The sequence below is a fragment of the Setaria viridis genome, chromosome 2 (genome assembly GCF_005286985.2).
Source record: "Setaria viridis chromosome 2, Setaria_viridis_v4.0, whole genome shotgun sequence".
In the NCBI taxonomy this organism is placed as follows: Eukaryota; Viridiplantae; Streptophyta; class Magnoliopsida; order Poales; family Poaceae; genus Setaria; species Setaria viridis.
Window position 1 is genome coordinate 26,937,237 of NC_048264.2, and position 18,832 is coordinate 26,956,068.

Below are 18,832 nucleotides of genomic sequence, written 5' to 3' on the forward strand. Positions count from 1 at the left end.
GTGCATCCTCGCGTCGCCCGCAGAGCAGAGCCTCTTGTTATCAGGCCCTTCTCCTCGAGCAGCAGCGGAGACTAGTGTCAGAGCCCGGGCGCACGAAGAAGAATCCCTACCGATCGAGCTTCGCTGACGATGATGGCGACGGAGTGGTGGTGGCCGTCCCTGCCGGCGTGGCTGGGGTCCCAGGCCGTGTGGTTCGTCGCGCTCAACGCCGTCGTCGCCGCTGTCGCCATCCTGTCCTCCCGTGCGCGGTCGTCTCAGTCGTCGACGCCACGCCGCTGCGCCGGGGTGACGCGGAGGGCCTCCTCGGCGGTGCTGCAGAGCCTCCGCTCGTTCTCCATCTTCTCCTTCCCGTCCGCCTGCTTGTCCTTCCTCCAGCCCGACGCCGCTGCATTCGCCTACCAAGAAACAGAGGAGCCCGTGCGGTCACCCACCGAGCCGTCGCCGCGCGCGCTCACGCTCACGCCACCACCGCCCGTGCCGGCGGCAGACGAGGAGGGTGAGGACGAGGACGGTGAGGACCAGAACCCGATGAGCATGGACGAGGCCTACGCGCTGGTCCTGGCGTCACGGCAGCGGCCGGAGCGGGAGCAGGAGGAGGAGGCGAGGCGGTCGGAGGTGGATGCTAAGGCGGAGGAGTTCATCCGGGGGTTCAAGGAGGACCTGCGGCAGCAGCGGCTCAACTCCATCTTCAACTACACCCAGATGCTCAGGCAGCGTGGGCTCGCCGCCGGCCGCCGGCAGCAGAATGCAGGGCCAGATCAGCTTTGAGACTCACTTTGACTCCCTCACGTGTTCAAATGTTCAATTCGTTTAGATTTTGGTCAGCATTTTGAAGGGGACCAACTATGTTTCGAGTTGTTGTTTGTTTGTACATAAGCTAGCATATGTATAGTCTGCAGGTGAAGTAATATCTTGTAGCTTGGACAGAACAATTCTTTTATTTGTTATCTACGACATTCGTTTGGTTTATACGTATCTTGTAGCTTTGGACAGAGCATTTCTTCAATTCTTTTGCTATCTACTTCAGTGCTCATATTTCTCGATCTACCAATTAAAGATGGAAGGTTTGTATTCGTAAGAGTACATATATTGTATACTACTACTTGATGACCAAGAGCACTCCGAGCGAAGAAAAAGCGTCGGTTTAGCCGTGAGCTCATGATAGATAATTAATGACGATTACTGGGCCCATTTCATGAGAACGCTACTGGGGAAGCGACCTTTGGCATGATCGGTACCGCGGTATAACGAACAATGGGGAGATCTCCGCACACGCGCATCATCGCAAGTTACAAGTCATGCGAATTTCATGCGTAATATGCGCTGTCTGTGGGATTCAAACCTACAACCTCAAGCCTCGTGCGAATAATCCTTACCATCTTACCTACACAGCACATGTGATTGAGTTAGATATGCTTTACTTTTTTAAAGTAACCCGTAGAGAGACTTTTAGTACCGTCAGTAATAAGTATTACTGACGGTACTAAATGGTACTCCACGAAGGTACTAATGTTATTGCTTGATAGTAAAAGGCCTTGAAGGATTGAAAATTTCTACCCAGCGTTGATTTTCTTAGATCAGCTACAGGCTTCCGGACCAGTAGACTGCCTGGAGAAACCGATTGACCCAGCCTGAATTGGCTTGCTTTCAATTTCCGGCTCCAACAGTTTTCAATTCGTTTGCCATGCAGTGGATGCTTCTTTTTTTAAAGATAAAACGAATCAGAAACGTGTGACACCAGACAATATCCAAGCAAGACTGCGACGTGTGCGGACGGCACTTGTCATCATCCTAGCTCTAGCTGAAAATGTCAACAGATTGGAAAAAGTCACATTCCGGTGGAAGAGAAAGGCTAGCTTAATTAGCACTGATCCTTGTACATATTTGGGATTAACATGGAACTAATTCTGTTGTTCATGCGTATAGTACCGCTGCTTCTTCACGACAAGTCTTCCGGTAACGTGAGCTGCCTTCCGATTAGCTGCTGCTTATATCGATCGACATGCACACGCATCTACACTACACCCAGTCAGCACAGAGACGATGACGATGACATGGTCGAATGACGGCGATCGCACCAAAGCAAACTCCTGGAAAGCGGCCGGTTCTTTTCTGCATGGAGAAGTAATATAATAAAACACACGTGCAAGAATAGGGGGCTTATCCTATCAACCCAGCACGCAAGATACCCACTAGAACACTTAACTAAGAAAGGCCCCTAATATAACTGCTGACTAAGCAACTGTAACTAACCTAGAAGCTGCCACACGAAAGCATGCATGCGGAACCTGCAGAGAAACAAGTTGAGAGAAATGAATAAACTGGTCGCTAAGTAACTCGGTCGTGTCGGGCTGTCAGCTAAGCTACTTAGCTCTGATTAGCTTCGCACTATATATACCCGACACGCAATTGCCCGAAGCCGCAGAGCCTCTCGCTCTTTCTTTCTTCCCGTCAATCTCCTCGCGCCTTCCCGCGAATCCCAAGCAGAGCAAGCCAGGAGAAGCAACCGCGCGAAGCAGAGAGCTAGCGCGCGCGATCGATCCAGTTGGTGGCCGGAGAGCTGATGGCGGCGGCGTGGTGGTGCCCGCCGCTGCCTGCGTGGCTGTGGTTCGTCGTCGTGCACGCGGTCATCGCCGCCGTCGCCGTCCTGTCCCGGGCACGGCCGCCGCTGCCGTCGCCCCGCCGCGGCGGCGCTGGGATCACGCGCAGGGCGTCGTCGGCGGTGCTGCAGCGCCTCCGCTCCTACTCCATCTTCTCCTTCCCGTCCGCCGGCTTCAGCACTTCGCCGTTCCCGCAGCCTGACGCCGCCGCCCAAGAAGCAGAGGAGCCGGCGGCGGGCCGGGCCGTGGCCGTGACCAAGCGATCGCCGCGCGCGCTCCCCCTCGAGCCATCGCCCAAGGCGGAGCGCGTGCCGGTGGCGGAGGATGACGAGGGTGACGGTGCGAACGGGATGAGCATGGACGAGGCCTACGCGCTGGCGCTGAAGGCGCGGCGGCGGCCGGAGCGGGAGAGGGAGGAGGAGGCGAGGAGGTCGGAGGTGGACGCCAAGGCGGACGAGTTCATCCGCGGGTTCAAGGAGGACCTCCGGCAGCAGCGGCTCAACTCCATCTTCAACTACACCCAGATGCTCAAGCAGCGCGCGTTCGGCGGCGGAAGCCGGCAGCCGGACGCCCGGCCAGATCAGCTTTGATTCGCTCACGTGTTCAATTCGTGCAGGTTGTTGGTCAACATTTTGGAGGAGACCAACTCTGTTTTCAGTTGCTGTGTGTATATAAAAGACACGTTCGTTTCAAATTGGAGGTCATTTTGGATTTTCTAAATTCATAATGTTTGCTATGCATCTAGACATAGCGTATATCTAAATGCATAGCAAAATTTATGAATTTAAAAAAGTCAAAACGATCTACAATTTGGGACATAGGAAGTATATTTTTTAGATATTGTTTTCCTCTTCTCCTTTATTTGTCTTTTTGCGCATTTGTACAAATGCTAAGGTTTTGTTATTGTCACATTCCATTTATTCTTTCACTGGGGTTAATGATAATATATGTGCAAATTGGTTATTTAAGTGTATCTTAAATGGGGAAAATGTGCAGCAATGGAAAGGATTCCACAATACATATCTTCTTTTACCGGAACACGTGATTCAGGATGTTAATGCACAAATAATATTGAATTTTGTGCACAAATCAAAGAAACTCCTACCCAGATAATACAGGGACGAAGTGATACTCCATCCAATCACAAATACTGTAAGTGTCATTTTGAATATAGGTTTGGTCCTTTACCCAATTTCACTACGAGTCGATGATTCTATAATTTATTTACAGCTCATAGCAATCTATGGTATTATGAAACTACTTTTCTATAAAAATCTACTCATGCAATTTCCAGATATCCAAACTACGAAAATGACAATCAAAGTTTGAAACTGTTGCCTTTCACAACCAAAAAGTCGCATATTTGTGGTAGGAGAGACAAAAATAATACAACAAAATACAAATATTAAGTATGTTTGCATCACTGATATCAATGTAGAAAAGGAAAAGGAAATGTTTTCCTTTACCTACCAAAAGAACAAAATGATAACCCTTTGTCTTTTCTTCAAAGGAGAGTACGAATTTTATTCATAGGTTTGCATCCACCATGTCAGGAGGAGAACTTGGCCAAATATGGTGTCCAGAAGTGAGAGGAACAAGCGTATTTTGCATATATTATAAGCCTTTGATAAAAAAGGTTCCATATCACCTTGTTGTCTCATGAAACGAAATTTCTAAATATTTTTCATAGTCATCGCATCTAGTTTTATGGTTGAGATTCATGATGACATAGTACAAATAATACAGTAAATTGTGCAGAAATCTCATGGAAGACAAACACCCAAGCCATACCACAAGGGATGCAAATACGAAATGCTGGTATTCATATTTCTTAGTGAAGAACAAAAGGAAACGTACATTCCATTTATTAAAGATGAAGAAATTAATATTCTTGTGTTAAAGAAAAAAATGATAGTCGTCTCAAAAATGATAGTCCACGTTAATCGACTATCAGTGTCCGGGCCTATAAAAGCCCAGTCTAAATGGCCCACATTCATTTTGGGTCACAAAGCCCAAAACCGCCCTGCAATTATAGGCCCTCCTTTCATTTCGAACTTTCGTCGAACACCTTGTCCTCCCCCACCGCCGATCACGCAGCGGCGGCGCCACGGCAAGATGCTATCCCGCGCGCGGCGGCTACACCCCGCTCTCCGCCATCTACTTCTTCCAACCACCTCAGCACCCTCACGTCATCCACTGCTCCCGCCTCACCACCGCGCCGCCACCCAAACCTCTAAACCCTCCCCAATCCTCTTCCGCCGCCACCTCTGCTCCCCACCACCACCACCAACGCCGCCGCCTGCATCGCAGCCTCCAGCGGTGGTCTCTTCTGAACTCCCAGCCGTCACCACCAATTCCGTCTGCCCGGGATGCGGCATCACCATGCAGTCCTCGGACCCCGCCCTCCCGGGGTTCTTCTCGCTCCCCTCCCCCAAATCCCCGGACTATCGCGCGCGCCTCGTGCCAATCACCGCCGACGACACCCGGATCTCCGCCTCCCTCAAGTCCGGTCACCTCCGGGAGGGCCTGGAGCCCTCGCGGGGCGCCGAGCCGGCCGCGGCGGCGGCGGCTGAGACGGCGGAGGCCAAGGGGGAGGGCAAGGTATTGGTGTGCGCGCGGTGCCACTCGCTGCGCCACTACGGCCACGTCAAGCACCCGGACGCCGAGCGCCTCCTCCCGGACTTCGACTTCGTCGCCGCCGTCGGCCCGCGCCTCGCGTCGCCGTCGGGGGCCAGGTCGCTCGTGCTGCTCCTCGCGGACGCCTCGGACTTCGACGGTTCGTTCCCGCGCGCCGTCGCGCGACTGGTGGCGGCCGCCGGCGAGGCCCACCGCAAGGACTGGAAGCACGGGGCGCCGGCCAACCTCCCGCGCGCGCTGCTCGTGGTCACCAAGCTCGACCTGCTCCCCACGCCGTCGCTGTCACCCGACGACGTGCACGCGTGGGCGCACGCCCGCGCTCGCGCCGGTGCGGGTGCCGACCTGCGGCTCGCCGGGGTGCACCTGGTTAGCGCCGCGCGCGGGTGGGGCGTCCGCGACCTGCTCGACCATGTGCGCGAGCTCACCGGGGCTCGCGGTAATGTCTGGGCCGTGGGTGCGCGAAACGTTGGCAAGTCGACGCTGCTCAATGCGATTGCCAAGTGCTCTGGCGTAGTTGGGCGACCCACCTTGACGGAGGCACCAGTTCCGGGAACAACCCTTGATGTGATTAAGGTGGACGGCGTTCTTGGAGCTCAAGCGAAGCTGTTCGACACACCAGGACTTCTCCATGGGCATCAGTTGACATCCAGACTGACGAGCGAAGAGATGAAGCTGGTTCAAGTAAGAAAGGAGATGCGGCCCAGGACCTACAGAATAAAGGTCACATTTATTCTCTCTATCTTCCCTAATTATGTGTCTCAATATTTTCAATGGGCTGGCTTCTTCCCATTTTCTTAAGTTGCACAGAAGTTTGTTGTGAAACTATAGCTTTTCGTTAGTTTGTGGCTACTGGATTAAATCTGCTCAAGTGTAGTACTGCAATTGTTGTGAAACTGAACTTTGCAATTCATAGATTTTGAATTGACCTGGGTAATGGATAAATAATTAAATTTATGAAGTTTCTGTTAGTAGATTGTGATGTGCTTCACTGACATTGTTGAGTTGATCTTCACTTGTAGGAGCACCTGTAGATACAGCATTTGTGGGTTGTAGCACAGGATGATTCACTAACCTACACTTGTCAATGATCAATATTTAAGTGTGCTTTGTTCTTGCACCATTTTCAGACAGGACAGTCTATACATATTGGTGGATTGGTACGCCTGGATGTTGAAGAGTTAACTGTAGGATCAATCTACGTTACAGTATGGGCATCACCACTTCTCCCACTTCACATGGGAAAGACAGAAAATGCAGCAACTATGATAAAAGAACACTTTGGCTTACAACTACAGGTAGCATTTTTAGTGCAGCATTACATGTCTTTTCCTAGATTTTGTTCTATTACTTTGCATGACTACAATGCCATTATTGTTCTGGTAATTGCAGCCTCCCATAGGCCAGGATCGGGTAAAGGAGCTCGGTAAATGGGTGAGGAAACAGTTCAAAGTTTCTGGGAACAGTTGGGATACAAACTCGAAGGATATAGCCATTGCCGGTCTTGGTTGGTTTGGAGTTGGGCTTAAAGGAGAGGCAGTGTTAGGATTATGGACATATGATGGTGTTGATGTCATCTCCAGGAGCTCCCTAGTCCATGAGAGGGCTTCGATTTTTGAGGAAGCTGGTTTCACAGTTTCACAAATTGTCTCCCAGGCAGATAGCATGACAAATAAGCTGAAGGGCACCAAGAAGACAAACAAGAAAAAAGAGAGCAAGACAAATACTTCACCCGTCACAGCACCAGAAGCTGCAGAATCTGCTTCCACTGTAGATGCTTGAGTGTTTTCATTCTGTCCCGTGACCGGAGTATTGCTTCGGTGGCCATTTTCTAGGTGACTGGAGTATTGCTTTGGTCCTAGAAGCTGTTAACTGAAATTATAAGCATACAGAGGCTTTAGCCTACAATGTTCTTCAGAAGGGGCCTGTGTTCGATGAAGGTTTTTCTGGTAGAACTGTGTTTTGAAGCCCTAAATTTTGAGCCTTCGTCTATTTGTTTGGCTGGTCAGTCAGTCTTTTAGGAATGCTCCATGTGAGATGTATGTGAACTTATAAAAGTCCAACACGAGTACTTGGATTGAAAGGAAGGTCTAAAGATATTCAGGTTTACATTTGGATCTTGTCATAAAGTTTGGACTTTATAATTGTTTTGTAAAGCTGTAGCTCTGATCCTTCAATTAGGATCCACAAACTCCTGCTCTGCTTTGTGTCAACAATGCCTAAGACTAAAAATTCAGCGGGCATCTTTCACGGACCACTTTGTCTTCAAATGAAATCTTTCTTTAGTTGTTGGAATCTGTGATACATTGTTGTAAAATGATTGTATCCTTAATGATCGATTCTATGCTTTCTGTTTGCATTTTCTGCAGTGAATTTCAGCACTGTTTTTTTATTTAGTTTCATTACCCTGTACTTCTGGGGTGGGTCTGAACTCTTAAGCAAAGATAGCATGCGTGCACATGTTAGATGTTACCCTACTTGGCCACTTCAGTAATGAGACCGGAGAGACTTGAAAAATTCTGGCAGATGAAAGAAAAGTGGTTGTGCCGCATTGCATAGTGGGTACACTAATCAGATGCATCTGTAGTACTGGCACAGCCGCACTGGTATCTCTCAGAGTTCTCTCTCTTGCTTTCCGAGTGTAACAACAATACATAGTCCAAGTATATACCCCCTCGGCCAAAAAAATATATAATGCTGTTAACTTTTCATGGTTTTCAAGGTGCAACTCTGAGTGCTATTTTTCCAAACCAAAAATATTTGGAAAACTGTTAAAGGTCCAATTTTATAAAGTCTGACCGATCTTGATCGAAGGGTCATATATTTCTGACTGAAGGGCATGCAAACCAAGACTTGTGATTTTTTTTTTCTATGGTAAGCTAAGTTCCTTCACATGATTTGGTTCCTCTAGACTCTAGTTATCAATTAGAAAGCGAGCAACGTGTTCTGGTTTCTCAAGTTGTCAATCAATTAAACAAATATTGCACAGAAAGAGAGCAAAAAGGTGATCTTAATATGCAAGATTTGTTGGGAATTAGAACCCTTTAATTTCCAACCAAAATCTTGAGATGCCACCTTTGACATAAAGTACAACCTTTTTTGGATTAGCACCAATCATTTTATATTAAAGCCGGTTGTTAACGGCTCTGCTTTGTGGAGTTTATCTCTTATTCTGACGGGAGCTTCCACATACTGTTGCACAATTGATATAGACTTCAATTTAGCAGACTAGCAGAACTTTGAAATTGTGCACTATGCACATACTAGCTGAGGCAACCCTGATACGCAGCAGAGTTGTCAACAATTTGCCTCGAGGAACTGCAAGAACTATGTGAATGGTTTGAGAATGTTTTGCCTTGTCATGTTTGACTGGTTTTGATTCTTGAACCGGTGTTTTGAGTCGTTCTCGTCTTAACGTACTGCAGATCATTAGACCTATGGTTAGTTGCACTGTTCAGGAGTCAGAGGTGTGGTAATTGATAGCGTTTGCGAACAGACTACAGACATGACTTGGCAGCAGAACAATACAAATGATCGACGATCACCAACTTTCGAGACTCTGATAAGTGATGCTCCCTCCGTTTATGTTTATAAGGTGTACGCGCATATCAAGATTCAAACTTCACTACTTTGACTAATAATTTAACAAATATTTTTTATTTTTATGATGCAAACTTGAAACGGTTAGATTTGTAATAACATGCACTCTCCAATTATTATAAGTTTATAACCATAAACAATATAATATAAAATAAATTAATGGTTAAAATGTAATTTGGGAGACCGTGTCATATCATATCACGCCTTAAAAAAAACGGAGGGAGTAATCACCAACATTAGTGTTGCTCAATTAGAGGTCTGTTTGTGAACAAGTTTATATGCAGGTCTGCCTCAGAAGTGTGCACGTTCCCCGTGCCGGCCTGATTCGAAGTGTCACCCTTTTCTATTTCTAATATTGAAAAAAGGTGTCACTTGAGTACCAATTATTGACGATCATGTCGACATGTATTCCGGCACGGTGCTGCTCATCACATCCGACCACGTTCTTTCCAAGAGATCAGAATGGGGTGGCTCCGTTTCACGTCAGTCTCTGGTGGGGATTCCCCTGGATTCTCAGCTCGATCGGTCGTCCTATGCCAGCGTGCACGCAGGTATCGTGAAGCAACTCTGTGTTGCGCTGCTGTTCGTTGGCTTCATGGCTTGTGTTATTGCTTGGCACGTTGTATACGGAAGGAGTGCTAGTAGCCTAGTACGTACACATTGTCAGTTCTCATCTTTTGAACACCCTTGACATCGTGTTGCCTACAAACTGAAGTTAATAAGGTGCCAGTTGAAATGCGGGAAGAATTTTGGGGAAGCTCGAAAAATTACTTCTTGTTTATAAGGCATACACGAATTCAAACTTTATAATCTTTGACCATTGACCAAAAATTTAACTATCAATTTTTTTATAATATGAACTGGATTCATAATCAAATAAACTCTATAATGATCGTAAGTTTATAAGTATAAATAATATTATATAGGATAAATGATATCATATCGTGCCTTATAAATATAAACGAGTTTATAAACGAAGGGAGTACGTTGGAACGTTAGTATTTTCTTCTTTTTTTCGAAATGCTGCTTTAGATTTTCTTCAGAATCCAACAATAATTGAACTACATATTAGTACTAAATCCCACTACCAAATAGACCGCCCAATGGATTAACAACCTAGTATATTGCCTACATGTCTCCAATGTTTGGTCGTTGTGTACTCCCTCCATCCCAAATTACTATTCGTTTTAACTTTTTTAGATGCATGACTTTTGCTACGTATCTAGATATAATATATATCTAGATGCATAGCAAAAACTGTGTATCTAGAAAATCCAAAACAAATAGTAATTTGGGATAGGAGGGAGTATGTGTCAGCGAGTCAGTCACGTATTTCACACAAACTGAGGTATATACTTCGTCGCGGTTCATCCATTATTTGGGTATAGCTGAAGCATGCACGGCTTCTGTGTTACTCCTCCAGCTGTGTTCACAGTTAGGAAGGTCAACATTTAATAATGTGTACGCGAGGCGCATTCCTCATGTTAATTACATGGTGCGCTCAATATTGTTTCTTTTTTTTTCTTTTTGCAGAATTCCAACGAATTTATCATGGTGGAGTGCTGATATAGTTAGTTCCAACAGATTTATATTATCTTAGTTCCAAATTGTCTTTCCTACCTGCACCATCTATCTTAGTTCCAAGAAGGCAAAATAGCCAATCATATCCCTCAACTTTGGTCCGAGTATTGTTTTCGTCCCTAAAGGATCAGATAGTCCATTTTAGTCCTTTAACCTTTTATTTTGGATCAAAATGGTCCATGGATTGACGTGGCATACCATGTAAGTTTTTGGTTGCCCTAAGATGAGTCAACATGTTATAATTATCGCATTTACCCCTTATTTCATCCAGTTATCCCCTTATTTCATCCAATTATAAATAAAACTTGATGTGGATTCACATATTACAAGAATTTGTCATACTTGTCCTGCTCAAGCAAGATAAAATAAATGTAGCAATAGCATATTATGTTTTACTATGTCTTCATTAGTTATTTATCCGAAATTTGAAATTGGTCAAAATGTTTTGACCAAAGCCCAAACAATGTCATATGTTAGGCGACGTCATACCTAAGATTCAACAAAAGCTAAATTTTGTGGCCTCGTCACAACAATCTTATGCACAACTATTGTAATAAACATGGTGAACCAAATGGGTAAATGAGACAATTGTACCATACCGACTCATTCAAAGGTTGCCCACCGCTGACATATAAAAACCACGCGGCATGCCAAGTCAGCTGAGGGACCAGTTTGATCGATCCAAAAGGGAAAGTTGAGGGACTCATGTAACCTATTTGATAGCTTATAGGGTCAAAGTGACCCTCAGAGCAAAGTTGAGGGACATATTTAGTTATTTGCCTTCCAAGAAATTAATTTATCTTAGTTCCAATGAGTAATCAACCGGATGCACGAGACCATGGGATCAACACCTAATATACGTGTCCCATTTCTTACTTGCTAAGTCTCCAACAGCATGCACGATGAAGCGAGGAAGAAGAACAAAGCTAGCTTCAGAGAAATATGAAAGGCAAATTAAGTAAGGTCAAATGCGTCAAAGGTAGCTCATTAATTATTAATTACACCCAACTTTGCTAGAAAGACAACGGGGAGACACGATTATATATTCTTCGGCCAATTTGTGATGCCGCCTGTCACGTTGGTTTGCCCAGCCTGCCGGCCGGTACAGAGCTTTCGTGCCGAGGCTCCTCACGAATCTCCTGATGTTGAGTGGCAGCACACCATGCATGCACACGCTTCTGTCAATGGAGAAAGCAGGGCTCACTTCACCTAACACTCCCTTGATCATCATCTGCATCTTTTTGTTTTTTGATATATATAATGAAAAAGAACAAGTATGGCATCTGCAACGTGTGATTCACACAACCTAATATAAACTCGTAGTGCACTCCATCTTTTTATCTTCGATAGAGTCGTAAATTCAATAGTAGGTACAGTGTGCGCAGGTAGTTTCAAAGTTTCATTTTTTTACTTTCATGGGCTATTAACGAAAATTTTCCACAATTTTGCATTTAAGTTGTCAAGTCTTGACAATTGCAGTAATAGAACCAACTAGTAATACCTTAATTTTAAGCTTGAGGTCCCAGTGAAATTTATATTTTTCCTTGTGATATATGCAAATATATGATGCTTTTCCGCGTAGATGCCTACCGAGCCGGAGACTCATTGAATCAAAGTTTCATTGGCTTGTTTAAATGATTGCTATTTTCTTTTGTCATTCAACAACATCGACATCGGTTATCAGAAGGATATATTCATTTTGTTTGATCCAAAGGATCAATTCTTGATATGATCAATTCATATGGAACATGAATCGCCACTAGGCAATTTGTATAATGATGTTAGTCTCACTATCTTTGCCTGAAAATAACGTTAGGGTTTCAATAATTAAGAATTAAATAAGATAATCTAGCTCAGTTAAACCGTATACGAAATAGATATCATATTTAATTTCACATCATATAGATGTTAGCTTTGCTTTATGTGATCGCGCACAATTGATTGAGGCATATACCTTCAATAATGAGATGATTATGTAGTGTTTTTTAGATGAGATATATCTAGTATTTCTTTATCCAAATTGCAATGGTGCCTATAGGTGGCTGACAGAAAGAATGAGGTAGACTTAATGTTTCTCCAAGTAAGTGGAAACAAAATTGAATAATAATAAAGAGGGCCGGCCGGCTGGGATTTAAATAGGTTAGGAATGAGTTCAAAGTGAGGAAATACCATGCCTCACAAATGAGTAGCTAGCCCCTTTTCACAATACCGGCCAAATGAGGTTTCCGTCAAAGTTTACTTTTCAACATGTAAGGTAAAAAGGCAGGCTTCACTACTTTCCAAAAGATGGATTATGTTCCAAACTTTCGGTCTATTAACATATAGTGACACACTCTTGTGTGCAAGATACACAAGTGTGACACACGTTTTTACGACCACATAGCATATCACATTGGCACTACTCCACTGATGATCCACTCCCGCGACAGGTGTTACTGCATACATGTATGCCCATGGTTATTAAATAATAATCACAATTCACATCCCGTGCACTTGAGTCATCACCTGAGGTGTGGACGCCTTCTACTTCCAGGGGTTTTCGGTTTTGTGCGTGGTTTGAAGTTAGCTTCTCCCCTGAAAATACATGCTAATATGTTATACGTGCACTGATGCCTCGGGTTAAATAGCGCCAAAGTTTACATGAGACAACCCATCAAACAAACGAAAATCATCAATTTTAAAATTTTCAATAAATATAGCACAACACTCCAACCGAAAACACGCCCTAAGACTAGGGTTAGTTGGGGCCACAATCTCTATTATGTGAGCAACCGCGCAATGATCTCTGGTACCGTACCGTAGAAACCTTTTCTTGAGTGTTTTGGGGGACGCATGATTGAGTTTGAGAAATCATCGAAGGACTCCTCGTCCTGCAATCACGGGACTTTTACTCCCCAAAAGGTCAAGATTATCTAAGACCTGCTAAGTGGGGGCCCACGCGCAGCTACACCCAATCAGGGAACAAAGGCACAGCTCAGCGGAGGCCGCGTGGCAGTTGGCGGCCCCTCATTGGCCGTCCTCCTTGCCCACCCTGTGCCTTGCTTGGACTCCACCACCACCTTCCTGTTCCTGCTGCCGACTAGCTTCGCACACGGTTACACCCGAAGGACAGAGGCAGTCCAGCCATCAGCAGTTCAGCTCCAGCCCACGGCGAATGCATGAGCAGGTTTTCATCTTCCCTACTCCCTTTAGAAACTGAAAGTCTGAAACAAGTTGAGGGGCAATAATGCAATCGTGAGAAAAGATATTATTATCGCGCAATGTTTGCAGCGTTCACTTGAACCCATTTTGTTCTCCTTTACAGTTAAACTTCTCAATGTGCAGAAAAAAAAGTTCTTTACTTGACAGAGATGAGAACACCAAAATGGTTTTAGTTCCTACTTCCAAATAGCCCAAGCACCCTACTGCCCTACACAAGGTCACAGGGAGCACAAGCACATGTCCGTTTCCTCCCTGGTGGCCTCCCCTGTTCCCCTTGCTTAGCACAGGGGACAAACCGCCTTGCCAACTTTGGGTCCCCGAGCCCGGCTTTTCCTCCGGAAGTCGGTTGAGCTGAATTCGGCAGGATGACAGGTAGAAAGCGTCAGGCCATGCAGGCGCCGGGGCAAGGCATCTTGGGAAACTTCTCGCAGGCGTCACCGGCCCGCAAAGAGAGGGACACGGCTCGGGCGCTTGCATTGGCTAGCTGTACACACGCAAACAGACCTCACTCACTGCCCGCAGCTCAGGTAGCTAGCTGGTGCCTTGCAGCAACTTGCAGGAGGCCTATATATACAGGCACCCTTCTTCCAGCTCCAGCTACCATTCAACAAAGCTCATCGCAACCAACTAGCTAGACCTTCTTGGCCGTTGTGCGGTAGTGCACGCTGTGAGTGTGAGTGGCCATTTCAAGAACAGGACACAGCAGGCTGTTAATTTGTTTCATCCTTGGAGTGAGCGAGAGGCCTTCTTGAGACGGTGCTAGAGTTGGATCAGAAAGTTTGTTCAGAGTTTTCAGACGCCATGGGAGGCACGCTGGAGTACCTGTCCGACCTGCTGGGCGGCGGCGGCGGCAGCCGGCGGCGGTACAAGAAGAGGAAGCAGTTCCAGACGGTGGAGCTCAGGGTGCGCATGGACTGCGACGGCTGCGAGATGAAAGTCAGGAACGCCCTCTCCAGCATGAAAGGTACATATTCGATCTCCATCAGAGATTTAGTTCTACTCCAAGAATAGCTGCACCTGCTAAGCATCAAAATCTTGAATAACAATTGGCTGATGACGTTGTTTCTTGGTGATTTCTTCTTCTCAGGTGTGCAGTCCGTGGAGATCAACCGGAAGCAGTACAAGGTGACGGTGCAGGGGTACGTGGAGCCGCACAAGGTGGTGAAGCGCGTGCAGGCGACGGGGAAGAAGGCCGAGATCTGGCCGTACGTGCCCTACAGCCACGTCGCGCACCCCTACGCCGCGCCGGCGTACGACAAGAAGGCGCCGCCGGGGTACGTGCGCAGGGTCGACGCCGTCATGCCCGTCTCCAGCTACGGCGGACCCACGGCGGCCGGCCCGCAGGAGGAGCGCCTCGTCACCATGTTCAGCGACGACAACCCCAACGCCTGCTCCATCATGTGATCAATTAATTAGCCTTTTTTTTATTTAGGTCGTGCATGCCGCTTGTGGCAGGTTGAAGCTGTGGCTGGTGTTCGTGTTCACGGTGGTGACACCTAGATAGCTGCCTATATGTTTGTGTAAATAAACTAATAGAAAGTTTGGAAAGAGGGCATGGGAGAAGGGAAAATTTTCCAAGGTTCGTCTCGTTCTTGCATTGCATGTGCTGTCGAATCTTAGCCTACCGTGCCTTTTAGATTGTTGCTAGATTTCGTGCACAGATCCAGCTGTGTGTTTGCATGTATGAATCAGTTGGCGCGTCATACATTAGCTTATGATGTGTCTGTACTTGATGGCGCAGCTGGATTGCTCTACTTTATTTTAGATACTTTGGTAACATTCAAATTTATAAATTGAGTCGCAGAGCATAAAGATGGGCAATTTTTATACAAGGACAAGTCTTGTCCTTTTGAGTGGATTGAATGGAGAAGCGTAGATTCAATCATCTTGCCCCCGCTAACCTCCAAGTTTGAGCCTCTCCAAGTATGTTACTATATATACTTTGCCTCCTCACTTGTATTATATGGTATGCATATTATTGGGCGTGCTCTTAGAAGTCGCAACTGCCTTTGTCTCTGTTTGGGCCAAAAAGGGAGCTGGAAATTTTTCATTTTAGCATAAAAGCCTTGAACATATCTCTGGCACTTGTAAACAAAATTTGACGAAGTTGTGTGCTTATAGGAGTGTGTCAGTGTGTGACCGTCCGCGGCAGGAATTTTAGGAGGTGAGTTTAGCATACGTCACATCGGATGTTTGATGCTAATTAGGATTATTAAATATAGACTAATTATAAAACTAATTGCACAGATGGAGTCTAATTCGCGAGACGAATCTATTAAGCCTAATTAGTTCATAATTTGACAATGTGGTGCTACAGTAACCATTTGCTAATGACAGATTAATTATGTTTAATAGATTCGTCTCGTGAATTAGCACAGGGTTCCGCAATTAGTTCTCTAATTAGTTCATGTTTAGTTCTTCTAATTAGCATCCGAACATTCGATGTGACACTGCTAAAATTTAACACATAGTATCCAAACACCCCCTTGATTAATTACCATGCGCATGCTCGGTGCGCCAAACCAAGTTGACGCAGCATGTGCGTCAAACGTTGCGGGAACATTGAGCCGAACCTTTTGCTTCCCCGGCCCGGCCCCTGCCCCTTTCTTTCTGGGGAAGAATTTTGTTGTCGACACTAACCTCCATTCCACAAAGCAAAGGTCGCTTCAGAAACTTCCATGGAATATTTAAAGCTATATCATATCAGCGCACAAGATTATTCGATTACAAGTGTGGATTGACATGTTACACACCACGTATGGCTGTGCTAAACACGCAATAATTGCATGAAAAGTGCTTGTACTGCGCACCTTTGAATTCTACAGTTGAGACTGTAGCAGGACTCTGCCTGCCGTCTCTCAGGCAACAGCAAAAGACACCCATTTAGACAATTGGGCCCATCTAAGAGATCTAAGCCCATATGAAGTGGAGAAGCCCGGCGGATTCAAAGCCCTCCAAAGGATATTTCTAAATGAGCTAAATATGCTTGAAACCTAAAAGATTCGAATGAGTCCTTAATGATTTACGCGCAATTGTCTCCTTTTATCTCCCAGATTTCCTTATTTTCTGCTACAATATTCCTTTTGGAATTACTTTTCAAAAACAACCTGCAGGGGTTTTCCAGTATGCCAGGCATCTGTGTCCAAGAAAAGTTTTAGGGGTCTTAGTTGAATTCCTGACCTAGCACTCAAGCTCGAGTAGTGTAAACAGACAGGAGACTAGAAGAGCAGACTTTTTCTCCAATTTTGACCAATATAATATCTATTTAATAAATTAGTTAAATAAAGTAAAATGTGTACCACTATATCTATGATTAAAAGTGTTTTAGATTTAACTTGTAGATTTTATCTATTTGCATCGGTATTTAAGAATGGATGTAGTATATTTCTATAAATACTATTTATCAAAGTGGAATGCTGGGATCAAAGGGAGTACAAGATTTCCCATCAAAATTCATCTTTTTCCATAGTCAAGACTCTAGCGAATAATGACATCAACCTGCATTACGTGGTATTAAATGAATGGATTCTTATCCAAGTGTTGATGATATCTCGAGTAATTGTGGGCTATTTCGATTTCATAGTCTGTGAGTTAAATTGGTTGGCAATTTCCGTTCCTAGACTTTTCTCTCTGTTCTATAAGCTGACACTGCATGCCATCAGCAAAAATAGATTAGAAAAAAAAAAGGTCAGACACTACATACATACATATATATATATATCTCCAGAATTATAGTATTATTGATGGTCATTCCCTTGACGCGGAGCTGTTCCTTTCCGAGTAATTGTGCCAGATCATGTTCATATTATCATATACATGATACATACATAGACTTGACTTGAAGATATTATAGATTGTGTGTTATAGATTGTGTGTCGTTTTTGATCATCTGGACAGTCGTCCTGCACAAGAAACGCGCAATATAATAATGCCAGTAAACTCACGTCTTGTGGCCTGCTCGCTTCAGCTTATAAGCCGGCTGAAAAGCTGAAACGGCTGATTTGTTGTGAGAGAAAAATACTGTTTGGTGGCTGATAAGTTGGCTGAATAAGCTCAAGCGAACAGGTCATTGGTCCGCGAAAATAAGTAAATTCCATGATACCGTTGCTATCTTTGCAACTGCCAGATAGTGTGAGTGGTACAGGATTTGCAGAAACAAGATTGATGTGACACAAGTTAATCAGGATCTAAAACACGCAACTAACATAGTCAAAGTTCTTTGCAGCCTGCCTCATCTTTGGAAGTGTCAAACGCCTGGAATGTCTGACTCTTAACAGGGCAAACCTGCATCTTCAAATGGTCTGATCGATCGTTGTCCAGCTTATCGGTAAGAAAGCTAGGCCCGTTAAGACTTCAAGGACAAATGCATCTAGTCATTTCTTAAAAGTCTAAACTTGGTTCTCATCCTGATCCTGGTACTCTTAAAATACACATAGCAATCCTTAAAATTGTCCCGAACTCTCATCCTAATCCCACTACTCTCGAAATGCACATAACAGTTCCTAAATTATCCAGAGCTCTAATCCATATCCATAAACTTGTCCCGAGCTCTCGTTTACTAAAACTGAGTTGGATTTGAACTTGATTTCAAATTCTGAATTAATTTTGGATTGATTTTGAGTGGGATTTGAACTTTTACGATTTTAATCCCACTTAAATTGATCTAAAGTTCATGAATATTTGAAATTAAGTTTGAACCCCAGTGGGATTTGAACTTTTACGATTTTAATCCCACTTAAATTGATCTAAAGTTCATGAATATTTGAAATTAAGTTTGAACCCCGTTCAAAATTGATCAAAAATTCATGAAGATTTTAAACCAAGTTCAAATTCCACTCAAAATTTTAGTGGATGAGAGCTCAAGACAAGTTTATGGATCTAGATGAGAACTCAGAACAAGTTTATAGACTGTTATGTGCATTTTGAGAGTATCGAGACTGGGATGAGACCTCAGGATAAATTTAAAGACCGTCATGGGTATTTTGAGAGTAGCGGTACCAGGATGAAAACCCAGGACAAGTTAAGGACTGATGGTGAAATTTACTCAAGTCTGAGACACTATTATAGAAGAGCCGATTTATCAGTACTGGGAATAATCATGGTGCTCGTATCGTATAGCACTGCAGCAGCTTGGCTGCCAAGCTTTGTTGACCGTTGTCCCTATGTCGTTAGAGACTTGGTTGTTGTTCAAGACTTCAAGTATGATCTTAGCAAGT

At 44.9% G+C, this 18,832-nt stretch overlaps 4 protein-coding genes across 4 annotated transcripts; all 4 read left to right on the forward strand.

Moving 5' to 3' along the window:
- Nucleotides 1-992, forward strand: LOC117845897 (uncharacterized). Its single transcript, XM_034726972.2, has one exon. It carries the CDS (start codon nucleotides 130-132, stop codon nucleotides 766-768), a length of 639 nt encoding a protein of 212 aa, XP_034582863.1. The 5' UTR covers nucleotides 1-129; the 3' UTR covers nucleotides 769-992.
- A 1,307-nt stretch (nucleotides 993-2,299) lies between these two features.
- LOC117846405 (uncharacterized) lies at nucleotides 2,300-3,563 on the forward strand. The gene has a single exon (XM_034727563.2). It carries the CDS (start codon nucleotides 2,564-2,566, stop codon nucleotides 3,188-3,190), a length of 627 nt encoding a protein of 208 aa, XP_034583454.1. The 5' UTR covers nucleotides 2,300-2,563; the 3' UTR covers nucleotides 3,191-3,563.
- A 1,056-nt stretch (nucleotides 3,564-4,619) lies between these two features.
- On the forward strand, nucleotides 4,620-7,593 carry LOC117846404 (GTP-binding protein BRASSINAZOLE INSENSITIVE PALE GREEN 2, chloroplastic). Its single transcript, XM_034727562.2, has 3 exons — nucleotides 4,620-5,957; nucleotides 6,365-6,532; nucleotides 6,627-7,593. Exons 1-3 carry the CDS (start codon nucleotides 4,716-4,718, stop codon nucleotides 7,014-7,016), a joined length of 1,800 nt encoding a protein of 599 aa, XP_034583453.1. The 5' UTR covers nucleotides 4,620-4,715; the 3' UTR covers nucleotides 7,017-7,593.
- Nucleotides 7,594-14,195: 6,602 nt separating this feature from the next.
- Nucleotides 14,196-15,203, forward strand: LOC117843039 (heavy metal-associated isoprenylated plant protein 23). Its single transcript, XM_034723600.2, has 2 exons — nucleotides 14,196-14,580; nucleotides 14,704-15,203. Exons 1-2 carry the CDS (start codon nucleotides 14,418-14,420, stop codon nucleotides 15,018-15,020), a joined length of 480 nt encoding a protein of 159 aa, XP_034579491.1. The 5' UTR covers nucleotides 14,196-14,417; the 3' UTR covers nucleotides 15,021-15,203.
- The last annotated feature ends 3,629 nt before the right edge of the window (nucleotides 15,204-18,832 follow it).

Coding starts and splice junctions, on each gene's coding strand:
- LOC117845897 (XM_034726972.2), top strand. CDS start 130: ATGATGGCGACGGAGTGGTGGTGGCCGTCCCTGCCGGCGTGGCTGGGG.
- LOC117843039 (XM_034723600.2), top strand. CDS start 14,418: ATGGGAGGCACGCTGGAGTACCTGTCCGACCTGCTGGGCGGCGGCGGC. Junction 14,581..14,703: donor CGCCCTCTCCAGCATGAAAG/GTACATATTCGA, acceptor TCTTCTTCTCAG/GTGTGCAGTCCGTGGAGATC.
- LOC117846404 (XM_034727562.2), top strand. CDS start 4,716: ATGCTATCCCGCGCGCGGCGGCTACACCCCGCTCTCCGCCATCTACTT. Junction 5,958..6,364: donor CCAGGACCTACAGAATAAAG/GTCACATTTATT, acceptor CACCATTTTCAG/ACAGGACAGTCTATACATAT. Junction 6,533..6,626: donor ACTTTGGCTTACAACTACAG/GTAGCATTTTTA, acceptor TGGTAATTGCAG/CCTCCCATAGGCCAGGATCG.
- LOC117846405 (XM_034727563.2), top strand. CDS start 2,564: ATGGCGGCGGCGTGGTGGTGCCCGCCGCTGCCTGCGTGGCTGTGGTTC.